The 17,334-nt window shown below is 47.9% G+C and overlaps 2 protein-coding genes and 1 long non-coding RNA gene across 3 annotated transcripts in view; 2 read left to right on the plus strand and 1 right to left on the minus strand.

Moving 5' to 3' along the window:
* Positions 1 to 2,835: 2,835 nt before the first annotated feature.
* On the plus strand, positions 2,836 to 4,312 carry GPR61 (G protein-coupled receptor 61). Its single transcript, XM_040998941.1, has one exon. The coding sequence runs from the start codon at positions 2,898 to 2,900 to the stop codon at positions 4,251 to 4,253; it is 1,356 nt and encodes a 451-aa protein (XP_040854875.1). The 5' UTR covers positions 2,836 to 2,897; the 3' UTR covers positions 4,254 to 4,312.
* Positions 4,313 to 4,843: 531 nt separating this feature from the next.
* On the minus strand, positions 4,844 to 8,438 carry LOC121168446. Its single transcript, XR_005885724.1, has 3 exons — positions 8,115 to 8,438; positions 7,296 to 7,352; positions 4,844 to 5,763 (listed from the first exon to the last, which is right to left on the minus strand). It is a non-coding gene; the product is annotated as an uncharacterized LOC121168446 (long non-coding RNA).
* A 274-nt stretch (positions 8,439 to 8,712) lies between these two features.
* GNAI3 (G protein subunit alpha i3) overlaps positions 8,713 to 17,334 on the plus strand; it is a 41,136-nt gene continuing 32,514 nt past the window's right edge. The window contains exon 1 of the mRNA XM_040999197.1: positions 8,713 to 8,945. Within this exon, the coding sequence (XP_040855131.1) occupies positions 8,828 to 8,945 (118 nt within the window). The 5' untranslated portion in view covers positions 8,713 to 8,827. The remainder of the gene's footprint in view (positions 8,946 to 17,334) is intronic.

The following is a 17,334-nucleotide window of genomic DNA, read 5'->3' on the forward strand; positions in this document are numbered from 1 at the left end:
GGCTTGGGTCCTAAACATGGGTACTGGGGGCGAGGAGGGGCTGGTAAAAAACCCCAGCAACAGCCCTGTGGCCTTGAGTTGGGCACTTCTAACCCCTAAACATGGCTTTGTGCAAACCGGCTTCGGCCCTCCCTGCCTAGCAGCCCAGAACTTAGTCCTGAGGATGGCCAAGCCTTCCAGGTACTCTGAGGTCCTGGAGGTGCTGCGGGGAGGTTGTTGGAAGGAAGCAGTGGGAGGAGGAGAGCCTTGGGTTGTGATAGGAATCCTGAGTGGCAGACGGCTCTCTAGCCCTCTCCCCCAAAACCCCAGTGTCTCCAGGAGGCAATACCAAGGTATCCAGGAGTGTGGGTCTGTGTGGAAGTCAGCTGGAATCCTGGAATTCAGGGGACATTGTGGAGATGCTGGCAGAGCAGAAGGGACCACAAGAAAGACAGACAGCCCGCTGCCTTTTTGCCTAGGGCTTCGTCAGGGCTACATGGCACCCTTCCTTCTCCCCAAGGGAACCATGCCTGCTTCCCTCAGGCGGGGACACACAGGAGCCCTGACCAGCCCAGACTCTTGCTATCCATCCGGACTTGGTGAGCTGCTCCTCCTAAAGCTGCCAGGGACCCTGAGTCACGTCTTCTGGGCATCCAGGTAGCAGGTCTCAGTCAGTCATGGCATGGAGAGCAACGGGCGAGATTACTTTCCCCTGTGCTTCCTGTTAAAAGACTGTCTTGGGAGAAACCCACAACTTCCCTTTAAGCCCCTTTCTCATCTCCTTGGAAAGCCCCAAGTCTGTGTGGCCATATTAACTGTAGGACCAGCTGCCTGCCATCCTGGGAGACATTCATGTCTTTAGGCAGTTGTGGAAAGTTGGGGCTGCCTGAAATCCAGAAGCCTGGGTTCCCCTTTCCAGAGGAGAGTGGCTGGCAAACATGATGCACTGTACCAAGAGTCCATCACAGAGTTTATACTAAGGCACAGGGATTCAACACATGAATCCGAGTTTGACTCAATTCACCAAATTGTTCTGAGCACCTAGTGCAAGTGTGGCATGTTAGAGGTTGTTCTAATGCAAAGTCTGTGACAACACCAAAACTCCGTGGCGATGGCCAGGTTATGGTGCTAGAGGAGAGTGAACCCTCCCTGGCCACATTGTCCTCATTATCGTAGTCGCAGAAATAGTAGGTGTTGATGTTGACCAACAGCCAGGCAGGTCCTCCCTGGAGTCCAGGGACTCATGGAGATGTTATCTTGCGTGGGACCCGTGGAAGGCATCCCACCCAACTGTACCATTTCACAGGTGAGAAAACTGGCCCACGGTCCAGGTGGCTTGTCTACAAGGCCATCGGACGGCCTATCCAGTTTTCCTCTTATTTGTGTAACTCAGCACCCTCTATTGAGGGAATCTGGACTGCAAGAACAGTGTTTCACTCAAGGGAAAAAAAAGTTTAATTACATTAGGCAACCTATTCCAGTTACATGCAAATTCGACAATATTTGAATGGATACACAGAACATATTTTGTCGGGCAAATGAGACACTGAAACTGCCCCCTTCCTCCTCCCAATTTTTTGCAGTTCTCTGCTTCCTGCCTACCCACTTCTACCTTCCCAGAGCTCCTCTGGCTCTCGCACTGACCCACAAGCCCCACTCCTTACTCAGTGACTGTGCCTAACTGTCCAGAACCCCAAGGGCTCTGGGCCAGGACCCTCTCAAGGGGATTAGCTCCAGGGACCCAAGGCAATGGGAGACCAGAGCGGCTCCTATTCCACCAACAGGGGCCCATGGTCTTGAAAACCTCGCGAGCCTGGCAAAGGGTGTCTTTCGAGTGACAAGCACTTTGGGGCCCTGGGAGTAGCAGGGGGTTAGATGAGCTGACCTCCCTGTTTCCTTCCTTTCTTCTTGGGAGGGCTGATGTCAGAAGAGACTAAAGCTTAGGGCATGTTTGCTGGTGATAGTGCTAGAACATAAGAGACTTTTCTGGAGATATTTACTGGCTACTCAATGTGCCCAGCATGGCACACTAGACCAGAGAATGGCCCTGAGTGGAAATCTGGACCTGGCTACTTACTGTGTGATCTTGGGTAAGCTACCTAGCCCCTCTGGGCCTCTATTTTACCCCTTACAAAATGGGGGATCAGAATAATAGCTATCTCGTAGGGTGATGCATGGTCTTTGAGCGGGGCTAGACACTCAGAAAGCACCACAGAAACATTACTGCTTATTATCAGTGTTGTATGAATAAAACACACCGGGGTTTCCAAACATGGCTGTGAGATGGTTTTCATTCTCTTCCTTTTACAGATGCACTGGTGAGGAAATTGACGCTGCGAAGAGTTGCACTGATTGGAGGACCGCTCAGGCCTGGCAGGCTGCAAACTATCTGGTGCTCCGTCTACTTCCTGTGAGCACCTGCCACTCTGAGAAGAGCGATTCGGAAAGTTCTGTAGGCAGCCCTCCAAACTGGGGTACACACCAGAGAGCAGCAGGACCTTGGGAGAGGGACACGGAAGACCTAGAACTGCTGGATGACGCCCTTGGAAGGAGAGAAGAGTGTGGAGAAAGGAGGTGGAGGAGGAGGAGCCCGAGGTGGCTCAGGAGGTGGCGTGTGCAGTAGAGGGGGCTCCCATCTTGCTCTGGTCCCCTGTTGGTCACCAGCTGCTCAGGCAGACCCTAGAGACAACTCCTGTTGCACAGGGGAGACCATGAGCTCCTGAATCCCCAGCTACCTGGGCCGGGGCTCTGTGGCCAGACCTGCTTGCCTCACACAGGTCCTGAGCAGGAGCCCCCATCCTCCCTACCCCAGACATAAAAGAAGGAAGCCTGGGCCTGGGCGAACACCCCAGGGTTGTGGACTAGGATGGGGGATGGGCCTGTAACAGGAGGTGCCCTGGGTGTCCTCCTTCGGCCCCATGGAGTCCTCACCCATTCCCCAGTCATCAGGGAACTCTTCCGCTTTGGGGAGGGTCCCTCAGACTCCAGGTCCATCTACTGCCAGTGGGGTCCCGGAGGTGGAACTGCAGGATGTGGCTTCCGAGTCGGTGGCCCTTTTCTTCATGCTCCTGCTGGACTTAACCGCTGTGGCCGGCAACGCTGCTGTTATGGCTGTGATCGCCAAGACACCAGCCCTCAGAAAGTTCGTCTTTGTCTTCCACCTCTGTCTGGTGGACCTGCTGGCAGCCCTGACCCTCATGCCCCTGGCCATGCTCTCCAGTTCTGCCCTCTTTGACCACGCCCTCTTTGGGGAGGTGGCCTGCCGCCTCTACCTGTTCCTGAGTGTCTGCTTCGTCAGCCTGGCCATCCTCTCGGTGTCGGCCATCAACGTGGAGCGCTACTATTATGTGGTGCACCCCATGCGCTACGAGGTGCGCATGACGCTGGGGCTGGTAGCCTCCGTGTTGGTGGGCGTGTGGGTAAAGGCCTTGGTCATGGCTTTGGTGCCAGTGTTGGGAAGGGTCTCCTGGGAGGAAGGTGCTCCCAGCGTGCCCCCGGGCTGTTCACTACAATGGAGCCGCAGTGCCTACTGCCAGCTTTTCGTGGTGGTCTTCGCTGTCCTCTACTTCTTGCTGCCCTTGCTGCTCATCCTCGTGGTCTACTGCAGCATGTTCCGCGTGGCTCGTGTGGCTGCCATGCAGCACGGGCCACTGCCCACGTGGATGGAGACACCCCGGCAGCGCTCCGAGTCCCTCAGCAGCCGCTCCACCATGGTCACTAGCTCGGGAGCCCCCCAGACCACTCCGCACCGGACGTTCGGAGGAGGGAAGGCGGCAGTGGTCCTTCTGGCTGTCGGGGGTCAGTTCCTGCTCTGCTGGTTGCCCTACTTCTCCTTCCACCTCTATGTGGCCCTGAGTGCTCAGCCCATCTCCACGGGGCAGGTGGAGAATGTAGTGACATGGATTGGCTACTTCTGCTTCACTTCCAACCCCTTCTTCTATGGCTGTCTCAACCGGCAGATCAGGGGCGAGCTCAGCAAGCAGTTTGTCTGCTTCTTCAAGCCGGCTCCAGAGGAGGAGCTGCGGCTGCCCAGTCGGGAGGGCTCCATCGAGGAGAACTTCCTGCAATTCCTTCAGGGCACTGGCTGTCCCTCCGAGTCCTGGGCTTCCCGACCCCTCCCCAGCCCCAAGCAGGAGCCACCTGCTGTGGACTTTCGAATCCCAGGCCAGATAGCTGAGGAGACCTCCGAGTTCCTGGAGCAGCAACTCACCAGTGACATCATCATGTCGGACAGCTACCTCCGTCCTGCACCCTCGCCCCGGCCAGAGTCCTGATGGGCCCTGGACACTCGGAGGGACAGGGAGCCGGGGGCCACTCGTGAGTGCAAGGACTACCTTGTGGGACCACATTTGTTTCCTGGCTGGCTAGGGCTGGAGGCTGGGGTCTCCACACACAGCTTTCTGCTTAGTGTTTCCTGGGTCAGGAACAGAGCCAAGAGGATGAATGTCCGGCAAAAGCCTTGGACTTGGCTGTGCTCTCTGACTCCTGGGGGAGGGAACCTGGGGTGTGGTGAGATGGTGACAAGAGAAAGGGTTACAAAGGTGAGGGGAAGCTCTCAACTGACTGTGCACTTTTCATGCCCAGCAAGTAAGGCCACCCTCTGAGGGCAGGAGGTGGAGACTATGGGAAGGCAGGTCAGGTCTGGAGTCATTCTGGGGGTCACTTAGGATGTTTTGTTTCTCAGTGTTAACTGGCCAGGGCAGTAACTGCACCCAAGCAAGGTAAGAAAACCACCCTAGTCTTCTCATTTGCTTGCAAAGTTTAAAAAGAACAAAATTAGAGCTAAGTGTTTCCATTTGGACTGACAGCTCTTTCTCCAGTTTTTTTTTTTTAATTAGTAGGATGTCTTTTATTGAGAGGCAGAAGTGGGAGAGGGAGAGAGAAGAGGAGAGACCAGCAGAGAGATGAGCTAATCTGCTGACCCATTCTCTAGCCAGCACCAAAGACTGGTGCTGGGACGGGGCAAGGGTAGAAGCAGGGATCTTCGAGCCAGGGACTCAATCCAGGTCTCCCTTGTGGGCAGCAGCAGCCAGATTCCTTGACCTACCACCACGGCCTCTCAGGTTTGCATGAGCAGGAAGCTGGAGGACCGAGGGGAGCTGGGAAGTGAACCCGAGCCCGCTGACCCGGGGACACAGGTGTCTTTAGCACCAGGCTAACTGCTGGCCCCTGTTCCCGTCTGGCACCTGAGATTTCTTTACAATGAGAGAGCCAGCAGCATTATGTTCCTTTTTAAAGTTTGGCCAGAAGCTAAGGGGAACAGAAACGAGGATACATGCAGTAGGAGACAGGGAAGATATCCCCTAGGAAAAGCCTTTGGGTTCTGTTTCCATCTCTCCCGCGTTTAGAGCTTGCTTGCAGCAGGCAAGAATGGGACAGGATGGTTTTTTTCCTCCCTTTTAGGAAGAAACATGGAAGAAGTGGGAGGTGGATGGCTGAGGGCTGGGTTAGTATTTGAATTGTTAAGGTAGCTGGATAGGGGCTAGGGAATCCCCCTCATCAGTAACACTGCCCATCTTTCTTTCCAGGTCTGGCCTCTCTGCTCTTTCGCCTCATGGCAATGACCCACCTCCAGCGCCCGGGGACAACCGGGAACAAGAGGCTAAGGTCGGGCATAGGAAGCGTGGGGTTTCCCCCGGTCTGGAAAGGCCCCTCCACACCTACACACTGCTCTCAAGATTAGCTTCCGTCTCACTGCTCCCTGTGGTCCTGGGTGGCAGAGAGGGCACGGGAGGTAGGCTCAGCTGCTCAATGGTTGAGACTGTAGGACTGTGGTGGTTTTCGCTGAGTGGTTCAACACAGAGAATGACTACAGCCCAGACAGAATACCTTAGCTCTGGGATCAGCTGTCCATCCCACTTCCCAAATTACATCAGGCCACACCCTAGGGTCGGGGCGGGGTGAGGGGCTGGGGGTGTGGTCTAGATTCAAACAAATCTTTGAATCACTGAGCATCAAAAGCAGAAAACGGGCTTGTGGGAGTGGGAGAGTTTCTCCTTTGAACAACTAATAAATAATTTTTTATGACAAAGTTATACTGATATCAACATTGACTGCTTCAGTTCCACTCAGTGCATAATAGGCAAATGAATGCCCACAATTCCGTGGGACCCACATGGAGGGTTTAGTCACTACCTTTAGGGAGTTTAGAGTCTAACTTGATTGGATCCCTCATCTTTTTGCAGAGCATTCCAACCTGAGCAGGCACTACAGGATGTGTCTAAAAACCATCCTGTAGCATATAGCCAAGGTTCTAGCTTCTCAGAGTTCAGTCCACTGCAGTGGGAGCCCTGGGCAGAGGTGCCCTGCAGTGTGCACAGTATGGAGGCTGTAAATTTAACCCTCATGTGAAGAAAAAGTTTGACATGGAGTGCACCAACTTAGTCTTATCTTAATGATCTAGGAAATTGTCAAGGTTTTTGTCTTCCTACCTTTAGATTACTGGTTGAGCCTACAGCTTATTATATTAAAGAAATCCCTTACAACGACAGTTTCTATAGTTAGGAAAGTGATTGAAAAACGCTTTCGCTCACCACCCCCTTGCCCTCGCCACACTAAGATAAACTTATACTGATGAATCTCACTCCTAGTTGGGGGGGGGGGGGGGTGCCGTGAGGAACCCTCCTGCAATCACTGATGTGCTAGTACAGCTGATGCACTGCCAGCAGGTGGCAGTGTGAGTCCAGTGGAAATCAGGAAGGTGTGCGGCTGTTGGGGGAGGGACCAACAGGAGGGTGGAGGGCAGTAGACATTGCCAAGCAGCCATTTTGTTAATTTATGTTGCCTTTCCCTGTAGCTTTGCCCTCCAGCCCTTCTGACACACTGCATTCAACAATTAAGTTCCCAGGGCAAGGATGCCTTCTGATTCAGGTTGAAAATTCCTGGCACAGTGATCTCACTGATGTTTATTACAGAGCCTTTTTAAAATGACATTTGTGGGTTCATTTGCCATTTATCTTTCTGTTAAGTGACTTATGAAGGAAATAAAAAATTATTATTTTCTTTATCCTGCTGACAACTTCCCCGACATTTTCTTGCTATGGCCATCTTCCAGCAGTTTTCTAGATGCCAGGACAAGCTGGGGAAATTCACTGTGTGATCCTAACCTCCGAAAGCTGTTCCTGAACAAAACCATGCCTTCCCAGGCCACAGCAGAATGAACCACAGGTGGAAACAGTCCTCTTGGCAGTGATTTGTTCCTGCCGTTCTGCTGTGTGGAGCAGCTCCGAATCCCAGCCCTGGACCTTCGTTCTCTTCAGGCGTCCCGAAGGAAATGGTCCAAAGGGTTGAATCTGAAGTCAGACGGGTTTACTAACTTCCTCACTGTGTGAATCTGGGAAAGCTGCTTCCTTTCTCTGAGCCTATTTCCTCATCTGTAAAACATGAGGGATTCTCATTACCTACCTCACAGGGTTGTTGTGAGGGTTCCGAGATGAGATGTGGAATCCCCTGCCATGCCTGGCGAAGAGGTACTCAATAAATACTGGTTTTTCTTCCCTTTCTTCTTGCCCTTTTTCCCTAGACATATTGGTCATGAAAAAGCGATCGCTTTTATTAACAGTCTTTTAGAAATGAGTGCGAGAGTTTTCAAACTGTGGACACCTGGCATAGATAAGAGGCTGTTCCAAGTGACTCTAATCAAACCTTTCTGATTAACGAGTCATCCTTATACAGGCCCCCATACTGGGAAAATAACTTTTTTTTGGGAAAATAACTTTAAAAAAAACCTTTCAATTAGTTTTTAACAGATTCAATATAATTCAAAAATACTTTTAATTGCAGGGAAAGGAAAACGGGGGTGCCAGAGAGTTCCGCTTGGAGTGCACAATGCGAGTACCCATGAACTATCAGTGTAGAGGGGTTGGGGCCACCTTCAGGGACTTACCCAGGGTTAGCAGTGAAAGCATTTTTGGGAGCTTTTACAGAGGGGATTGGGTAATAGTTCAGGCCATAGTATAATTGAGAAGCAAATTTTACTATCCTTCCTTTTTGGTGTGGAACAACAGGACATTTTAGGAAACTCCCAGAGGCACCAGCTAGTTTCAGGGTGTGGAGCTGAGGTCGACTGACGACAGGGTTCAGTCCCACGCCAACGACCTGGCATATTTCATTTTCTGGAGGAACTGCATGCTTACCTTTCAGGTGACACAGCATGTATAGTCAGTGGAGTACCCAGCAGCAGGTGATTTCAACATAGAAGCCGAAATTCGCAATCAATAGCACAAGGTCTGGGATACAGTGTGAGAGTCCAAGGCATGGGCCAGAGTGGGCAGAAAAGGGACCGCTGAAGACCCCAGGACACGGTGAGGGATGGCCGGGGCCCGGGCTGGACAACCTCGGCAGAGATGAAAGCAATTTTCTGGCCAACGGGAGATTCCCATTAGAAGGTAACCGCGAGGCTGTGGGGCGATTAGCTCGAGTTATCCTTCCCCCCCACGTTGCCCAGCGGCCGTGCGACTCCCCAGGAGAGCACTGGGACTTGGAGGACTCGATGATCCTCCCTTCACGCAAACCAGGTAGCTGGAAGCAGGAAAGGGCGCTGGAAAGCAGGTGTGCGCGAGCGGCCGGTGTCACAGACCCTCACAGTCCCGCAGCGCCCTCTCAACAGGCCCGCCACGCCCCCCCGAGCACTTCCGCCTTTGGGCTCCTCGCCCAGGGTAACGGCCGCGGAGCGTCACCGGAAGTGCCGCACGCACCGGATATCCGGTGCTTCGGGGCTCTCGGGGCGCTGACGGAGAGGGCCGCCGCCCAGCAGTAGACGCTTTCCGTGCCCGCCAAGCTGTCTTTGCTGCGGGGTGTGTGTGTGTGACTGAGCCCGGGCCCAGACCCCTCCTGTCCCGCCGCCGCCATGGGCTGCACGTTGAGCGCCGAAGACAAGGCGGCGGTGGAGCGGAGCAAGATGATCGACCGCAACTTGCGGGAGGACGGAGAGAAAGCAGCCAAAGAAGTGAAGCTGCTGCTGCTGGGTGAGGGGCTGGGGGCGGGCCCGGGGTGGCGGCTGGGAGAGCCCGGGGACTGGCCAGGCCGGCCGGGAGGACCCCCGGGGACCTGGGGAGGCTGGGCCGGCCCGAGGCGGGCTGCTGGGGCTCGGGCCTCCAAAGGGCGTGGCGACGGGGTGGGGTTGGGGGTCGTGGGCTTGGGAAGCTGTAACTTGGGGCTGGAATTAGGTTGGGGAGGACGGTGCCGACTCTGTGAGGAATATGGGAGACGCTCATAAAAGAGCTGATGTTAGTGGAGGTTTCACGTCGAGTTTGAGCGTGTTGGTGTCTGTTGGATTTTGTAAAGATGGTTTGTGAGTCGACAACACAGTGATAACTTGGTGATGAGCTAGAGGCCTGAGCGGTGTATGGATGCAGTGATGGCTGGGACGGAGTGGTCCCATGTGTACCCCGATGCCAGGGAGGAGAGAACACGCAGGAATCGGGCTGAAGTGCATGACTGATTGTCAGGCTTACAGGAAAAGAGCTAGGATGCAGAGATTGCCTGTACTTTTTAGAACTGCTTCCCCAGGAAGAGGGAATGGAGTGTGTGAGCCAAGCACATTTGTAGAACAGCTCTTAGGTTTGTGACCCAGGATCTCGTGGATGATGGTTTACACATTGGAAATTGTTTGAATAGTTGTTAGGGATGCCACGAAGCGGGAATAGAGTTATTTTTAGGATAAATTATGGAATTGAGTATGTTTACTGTAAAGACAGATTTCTAGAGAAATTATTGGTATCTTTTTTTCTTCTCTTCTGAGCAAAAATGTTGGCTTCTGGCATTATTGTTCATATTATCTGCTGTTTTAACTCATTAAGTCCCAAGCTTTCAACTTTGTATTTCCACAACATAATCTTTATTTCAAAGTTGACTTAAATGGCATATCATTTGCTCAATTTTAAGTTTTATAATAGTTCTCTGTAGGGTAATGGGACAGATGGGTTAAGTGGCTTTTGTGTGTAGTCATTTTTGAAATTTTTGAGATTCGGTAAATTGTAAAAATGTTCTGGTGTAAACTCACAGTACACAAAACTAGATTTCTTCATTAATTGTCTTTACTGCAGATCTGTTATGGAGGAATAGGAATGATAATTTCTGTAAATTATAAAACTTTGTTTTTTTTTAAACTTTTTGTTTTTGAAAAGAGAAATGACAGATTTTGTAATGTAAAGCTTCTGAGAACACCTTTGTAATCCAAAACTTACTTCAGAATGTTCCGGTGCCCCTAACAGCCTCATGAGGTGTTAGCATGCTGGCTTGGTTGTAGATTGCAGATATTTTTTAACAGCTTTGTTGGATATAGGGGCAGGGTTATCCATTGGAATGTAAGCTTTCCAAAAGACTCGGGAAGGTCCCTTGTGTGCACCTGCACACAGTAGGTATTCATGAATGTCTGTTGTTGGCTTCCATGAGCCACATAATGTTGGACATGGATGCTTGGGGCTTTGCAGAAGTTGGATGGAAACCACAATGCTCAAGGTATTAGCCTTTTCTGTATTAATTGGCTATGATATTAAGGATGTATGTTGTTCTTCTGTGAGCGATGTATGTTGCCTGCCACAACCCCTTCAGGACACCCACCTAGGGTCACACAGTTGGAAGCAATGAGGCTTTCTTTCAAATGGCAGGATTTGGCAGGCAGAACATGGACAAGCAGAACTTGTCCAAGTGTCCAGAAAAATCTTTATTCAGGACTTTGTAAACAATGCATTTAACTAAAAGCAAAATTAAGCACATGCTGACTTAAGAAAATTGAAAAGCAGTAAATGAAAATCAAATGTGGTAACGTTGTATTTGTTGATTATAGATTTATTTATGTGTTTGAATGGTGGAGTGACAGGGAGAGACAGAGAATCTGTTATTCTGTTGGTGTACTTCCCAGACACCTGCAGCTAGTCTAGCTGGGCCAAGCTGAAGCCAGGAGCTGGGAGCCCCATCTGGATCTCTGTTGTGGGTGGTAGGAGCCCAAGCTAGGCCTTTGCAACCTCCCATCTTAGCAAGAGACTGGATCTAAATGGGAATTGCCAGTTGAACTACACTCTTAAGTACTCAAATATGATGCAGATGTCCCACAGGAAGCTTAACCCACTACATTGCAACGCTCGCCTCCAGAAAGGACTTTCTGTGCAACAAATTCAGATAGGTTAGAAAGACGCATTCTCTTGCCTGAAGCAGAGAACATTCCTGTGAAGTTGTTTTCATGTTGTTTCTCGAAGGAAAATAAACCCAGTGGTGTATGGAAATTTTCTTTTTGCTTTAGATTATTTTATTATTTAGTCACTATAAAATTATCAAACTCACTGTAAGTTGAAATCAGTGTACTTATCATTGTCTGTCCTGGCTCAGAATATATTTTCTTCCTTACAGGGATATGGTATGACATGAATATTAGCAGCACAGGTCCTGAAGTTAGACTTCTTCAAATCCTGCTTTTAGTTCACTAGTGGTGGTTTTGCAAAAGTTATTACATTTATTCTTCATTGGGAACCTAGGATTGGTGGGAGGCTTCTCTTTTTATCTCTCTCCTTACTGCAGATCTAGAAAAAAATAATATTAATGATGTGGAAACAGTGGCCTTACCCACTTTTCTGTAGCCCTTGACCCTTTGTGCCCTAATCAACTATGTAAAGATTATCAAAATAAGATAATAAATAATTTAAAAATTTGTTTCTTCCTGCCTCAGTTTCCTTGGCTAAAGTAAAAAAAAAAAAAGAGAGAGAGAGAGAGACATTGATTTTGTAAACAGCGATGAGTGCTAACTCACTGAATATTAGTTATACTCATTAACTCAAAAGGATTGTTACAAATTATAGGTTCTATAAATAAAATTCCAAGTAAGTAACCATGGTTGGGCTGAAATACTTCCATCCACTGGTTTACTGTCCAAATCGTCACAGAGCTTATTCCAGGTCACCCACGTGGGTGCAGGGGCCCAAACACAACAACCTTTGCTGCTTTCCCAGGCCATTGCAGGGAGCTGGATCAGAAGTGAAGTAGCCAGGACTTGAAGTATTGCCTATATGGGATACCAGTGTTGTAGGCAGCTTTACCCACTACACCACAGCCCCTATAATTCTTTTGATTGTCTTTATTTTTATTTTAAATTCCTTTTGGGTGGTGTGTTGGCAAGATGTGTAATTGCAATTTTCTTTTTTTTTTTTTTTAAAGTTTATTTTAAAAGTCAGATAGTAGTGAGCATGTGAGAGAATTCAACCTAATTCACTTCCCAGATGGTCACAGTGGCCAGCCTGGGCCAGGCTAGAGCTAAGAGCTTCTTCTAAATCTCTCATATGCGTGCAGGGGCCCAACACTTGCACCATTCTCTGCTGCTTTTTCTCATACTGTTAGCAGGGAGCTGGATTGGAATTGGAGCAGCAGAGGCTTGAACTGGTGACCATGTGGGATGCTGACATCACAGACCAAAGCCTTTCCCACTACACTATATAATACCAGTCCCTAAAGTTGGAAATTTTTTGTTAAAAGATAAAATTATTATTACTTAACTGGTATATAGGGTGTAGTACTGCATGCATATGTGCTGTTTGCAAATTTTTATAATGTATAAATTTTAAGTTTGTATTTATTTTGTTTATTTATTTGAATGGCATAGGGATATTTAGAGAGACCTCCTATCTACCAGTTCACTTTCCCCAAATGCCGGAGTTAGACCAGCCAAGGCCAGAAGCCAGTAACTCAGTCTGGGTGGCTGGTGGCAGGGACCCAAGCCATCACCTGCTGCCTTGCAGTGTGCACTAAAGCGGGAAGAGTGGATCCGAGGCAAGGCTGGAACTCTGACCTTGATACCGTCAGTTAAGGTGTGGGTGACCCCTGCAGCAGCGGCCTGCAAGCCCCTCTGTCAGAGGACTGCTTCTGTTTGGAAGGGGTTTTTTTTCTTTCTTTCTTTCTTTTTTTTTTTTTTTTTTTAAAGATTTGTTTTTATTGGAAAGGCAGATATACAGAGAGCAGGAAAGACAGAGAGGAAGATCTTCCATCCATTGATTCACTCCTCAGGTGGCCACAATAACCAAAGCTGAGCCAATCTGAAGTCAGGAGCCTGGAGCCTGGGTGTAGGGTCCAAGGCTTTGGGCTGTCCTCGACTGCTTTCCCAGATCACAAGCAGGGAGCTGGATAGGAAGTGGGGCCACTGGGATTAGAATTGGTGTTCATATGGGATCCCAGCATGTGCAAGGCAAGGATTTTAGTCACTAGGCTACCAGCCAGGCCCTGTTTGGAAGTTTTTGAGAACTTGTCTCTGTACTTTAGATGACTCTTGTCTTCCTCCAGTGAATAAAATGCACTGCTTGTTGCTCCAGATCGTTGCAGACATGTGGCGAATAGTACTGTTTCCATCAGTTACAGCCCTCGCAGTGAGAATCTAGACCCTGCAGTTTAGGTGTATAGCAGATAGGCCCATTTGCATTTGTGTAAGTATGCGTTGATGTTCACACAGTGCCAGGCTTCGCCTAACGACTCATTTCTCAGAACACACCTCCCTGCTAAGCCATGTATGAGAAGTTCAATGCATAATTTGCCTTCCCTCTTCTACCTTACCCAAATCTACCTGTTGTGAACTTTTCTGTTCTGGCACCAACATTGCCAGCATCATCCAGGCTGGAGACAGTCATTAAAAAAAAAAAAAAAACAGCTATCTTAAGCATGTTTTTAAAAAATTAGTTCACTTAAACACCAGAGAGAAATAAATCACCCATCTGTTGGTTTGCTCCCCAAATGCCTGCAATAGCTGGGCCTAGGCCAGGTGAAGCCAGGAGCCAGGAACTCAGTGCAGGTGTCCCACATGGGTGGCAGGGGCCAGTTGCCTGGAGTCATCATGGACTGCCACCCAGGCACTCATCTCTATCAGGCAGTCACTTATCAAGACCTTTGACTCAGTCTTTACCAGATTCCACAATTTTGGGTTTCATGGGCTGGCAAAGTAATTTTAAAGAAATGTTTAACTCATCTACAATTTTAGTAATTTTTTTAACTACTAGATTTAAAACTCTTACTGTCCTGATTACTATTTGGTTTCCTTCCCTCCATGACAGCTTTGTGATGGTCTGATTTGGATATGATCTTTTCCTTTAAGCTTTTTAAAAAGATTTTTTGCGTTTTTTATTTGAAAGGTAGATTTACAGAGAGAAAGGAGAGAGAGAGAGAGAGAGAGAGAGATCTTACACCTGCAGGTTCACTTTCCCAAAGGCTGCTGTGGCTGGGACTGGGCCTGTCTGATGCCAGGAGCTTCTGGGTCTCCCACATGAATACATGCACCCAAGCACTTGGGCCCTCTTCTGTTGCATTGCTACGTGCGTTTGCAAGGAGCTGGAAAAGAAGTGAAGCAGCTGGGACTAGAACCTGTACCCATATGTGATGCCAGCATTGCAGGTAGAGGAGTAAGCTAATATGTCATGAAAACCTCGTATTACTTCTATTATGGTTATTTATAACTGAAGCTGCTCTTTGGAATGTGGTCCTTGAGGACAGAAGGACTAGCTTTTTCTCATCTTACATCTGTTGTAGAACCTGATATATGCTAAAGTGTTTTGCCTACAGAACAGAAATACCGCTCTTAGCAGTGAAGTAAAGGAGAGATGTGTTGAAAGAACACAGTAGGTGACTTCATAGGCATTAGACATCCAATGACAGAAGAGAAATGACATCCAAGCAGATTGCAGGCACGTGGATTGGACTGTGACTCCTCTCCTTCCCACTCGCTCCTCCCAGAGCAGAATGACCCATTCTGTGCTCTGCGACTGAGTCATGCCTCACAAAGCTTCCTCTGCTTGGGGGACTGCCCTGCCTCCCGCCCCAGTCTTCAGCATTTTCTTGATACTTTCTGTGGCTTGCTCACCAAGATGGCCCAACAACTTCATGTCATCTGACACGGCTCCCTGGAACTCCTGATTCCTATGAAAAAGCATCAGATTGGCCCACTGCAGACTAGGCATCCATGTAGGGATATGCCAGCATTGATTTGGTAGCTTGAGTTTTTTAAGGCTTACTCTCAAAAGGAGTTGTGTAGGTCAGATTCTATGTTAAAAAATGGCATGGCCCAACCCTGCCTGTTGTGGCTATTTGGGGAGAGAACTAGCAGATGGAAGAGCTCTGTCTCTTTCTCTGTTAACTCTGCCTCAAGTAAATACGTAAATCTTGAAGCAAAAAATAATAATGAAAGTAACTACTACAAGGCAGTTACTGTAAGTTCAACATACTAGAATGAAATGAAAATATTGAGGAACATGTCACTGCTGTGTTTTCTCATTTTATGAAAACATCTGCTTAGTATCAATAACAAGTTGTCATTTTGTATCATTGGAAGACAAATTTAACTTAAGGTAGTGTGCAGGGTTTTACATTATTATCACCATTCAACTCAGAATAGTCAGTTATCTGAATTAAATTATTTTGTAATTTATGACTTACTTTTTCTTTAAAATTTTTAAATTAAATGTTACTCATTTGAAAAGCAGTGGGATTCAGAGAGAGAGCAACCTGTCTCATCTGTTGATTCTCTCCTCAAATGACTGCAACACTAGGGCTGAGCAAGGGTAAAGCAGGAACCTAGAACGCCATCCTGGTCTCCTGTGTGAGAGGCAGGGACAAAACGGCTTGAGCTGTCACCTGCTGCCTGACTGGATGCCCACTGGCAGAGGGGAAAGTTGGACTTGGAGTAGAGCCATGACTCCAAGTCAGGCCCTCCACAGTAGGAACCACATATCCACTCCAGAATTACTTTGTAAAATACTTGATAGTCAGTTACTGGTTCATTGTCACCTTTGGTCTGTGTTTCATTGTCACTGTGTTAACTTCCCCCATGCTACTTCTGTGAATGCTAGAAGATTGTCCAAAATAAGGGAAGAGGTAAAAGACTATATTTTGCTGCTTATGTATAGCGTTCCATAGCAACAGATTGCTCATATGTTTTCACTATCTGTGCTATTGTTTTCTCCTTAGGTTTACTTAGTGTAGCTTTATTGGCAAGTGTGAGTAAATGAGGGAGAAGAGATGATTTAAGTAACTCAGGGGCTAGAATGTTAACAGTAAGACCAAAACAATAAAAATAGTTTGGGTCTCATAGTAAGAAACAACTAGAGCAATAGATACTAAAATTATTTAGATTACTGAGATCCATGTTAAAATTTGTTTTCTGTCTAACGTAATGTAGTGGGTGAGTGTTAGTGAAGTGTGTCTCTTTGAGCTGGTCAATCAGAAATAGGAAATACCATGTAATACAGAGAAGACAGCTAAAAGACAAAGTTGGGAGATTCATTCTAGTCTCTGAACTTCATTTTCTTTCTGTTTTTGTGAGAGGTTTAAATTGGATTTTAAGATCCTTTATCTGTGAAGCAGTGTTGCTAACCAGATGGAATATTTTAGTAGGTTATAAAAAAACTTATTTTTAGGCCTATTTTAGTTTGATTGCAAGTATTTCACATCATGAATTGCTGAGGAAGGTAGTTGTAAACTGAAGTTCAAAACCTGAAAAACATAAATCCATTAAGTATCTTTAATGTATGTGTTCAAAAGATTATCTGAACAATAAAAAATGTTGTGGTATTTAATTTTTCCCCTTCACTTGGTCTTTATTTGGGTATAATTCTTTTCCAATGGGTAGCAAGTTGGAGTTCTCTTTAAGCCCTTATCAGACTATCCTGTTACCTGCTGAGTATTCAGCTGTGTCTTTTCTGTAATTCAAGCTGCTCAAACTGAGTAACTTTGTCAGGATCACTGTTTAATTGTTCCAGTTTTGATACAATGATCTATTTAAATAAAATATTCTATTTTTCCTTGACTTGCTCTTAAGTTTTTTTTTTTAAAGATTTATTTTTATTTATTTATTTATTTATTTATTTATTTTTTCATTGGAAAGGCGGATATACAGAGAGCAGATACAGAGAGGAAGATCTTCCATCCGATGATTCACTCCCCAAGTGAGCGCAACGGCCGATACTATGCCGATCCGAAGCCAGGAGCCTCTTCCGGGTCTCCCACGCGGGTGCAGGGTCCCAAAGCTTTGGGCCGTCCTCGACTGCTTTCCCAGGCCACAGGCAGGGAGCTGGAAGGGAAGCGGGGCTGCCGGGATTAGAACCGGCACCCATATGGGATCCCGGGCGTGCAAGGCGAGGACTTAACCACTTGCGCCACCGCGCCGGGCCCAGACTTGCTCTTAAGTTTTAACATAAATGAGTAAATCTAACACGAACTAAGAAAATATCCAAAAGACTAAATTTGAACTTAGACATGATTAGCCTAGTAATCTCAGAAACAAATTTTTGGGGAGCTCCTGCTATGGCTAAATCCTCACCTTGCAGGCTTCGGGAACCATATGTGCACCAGTTTGTGTCCCTGCGGCTCCATTTCCCATCCAGCTCTCTG

The sequence above is a fragment of the Ochotona curzoniae genome, unplaced genomic scaffold (genome assembly GCF_017591425.1).
Source record: "Ochotona curzoniae isolate NIBS_2020 unplaced genomic scaffold, NIBS_Ocur_1.0 scaffold_1037, whole genome shotgun sequence".
Classification (NCBI taxonomy): Eukaryota; Metazoa; Chordata; class Mammalia; order Lagomorpha; family Ochotonidae; genus Ochotona; species Ochotona curzoniae.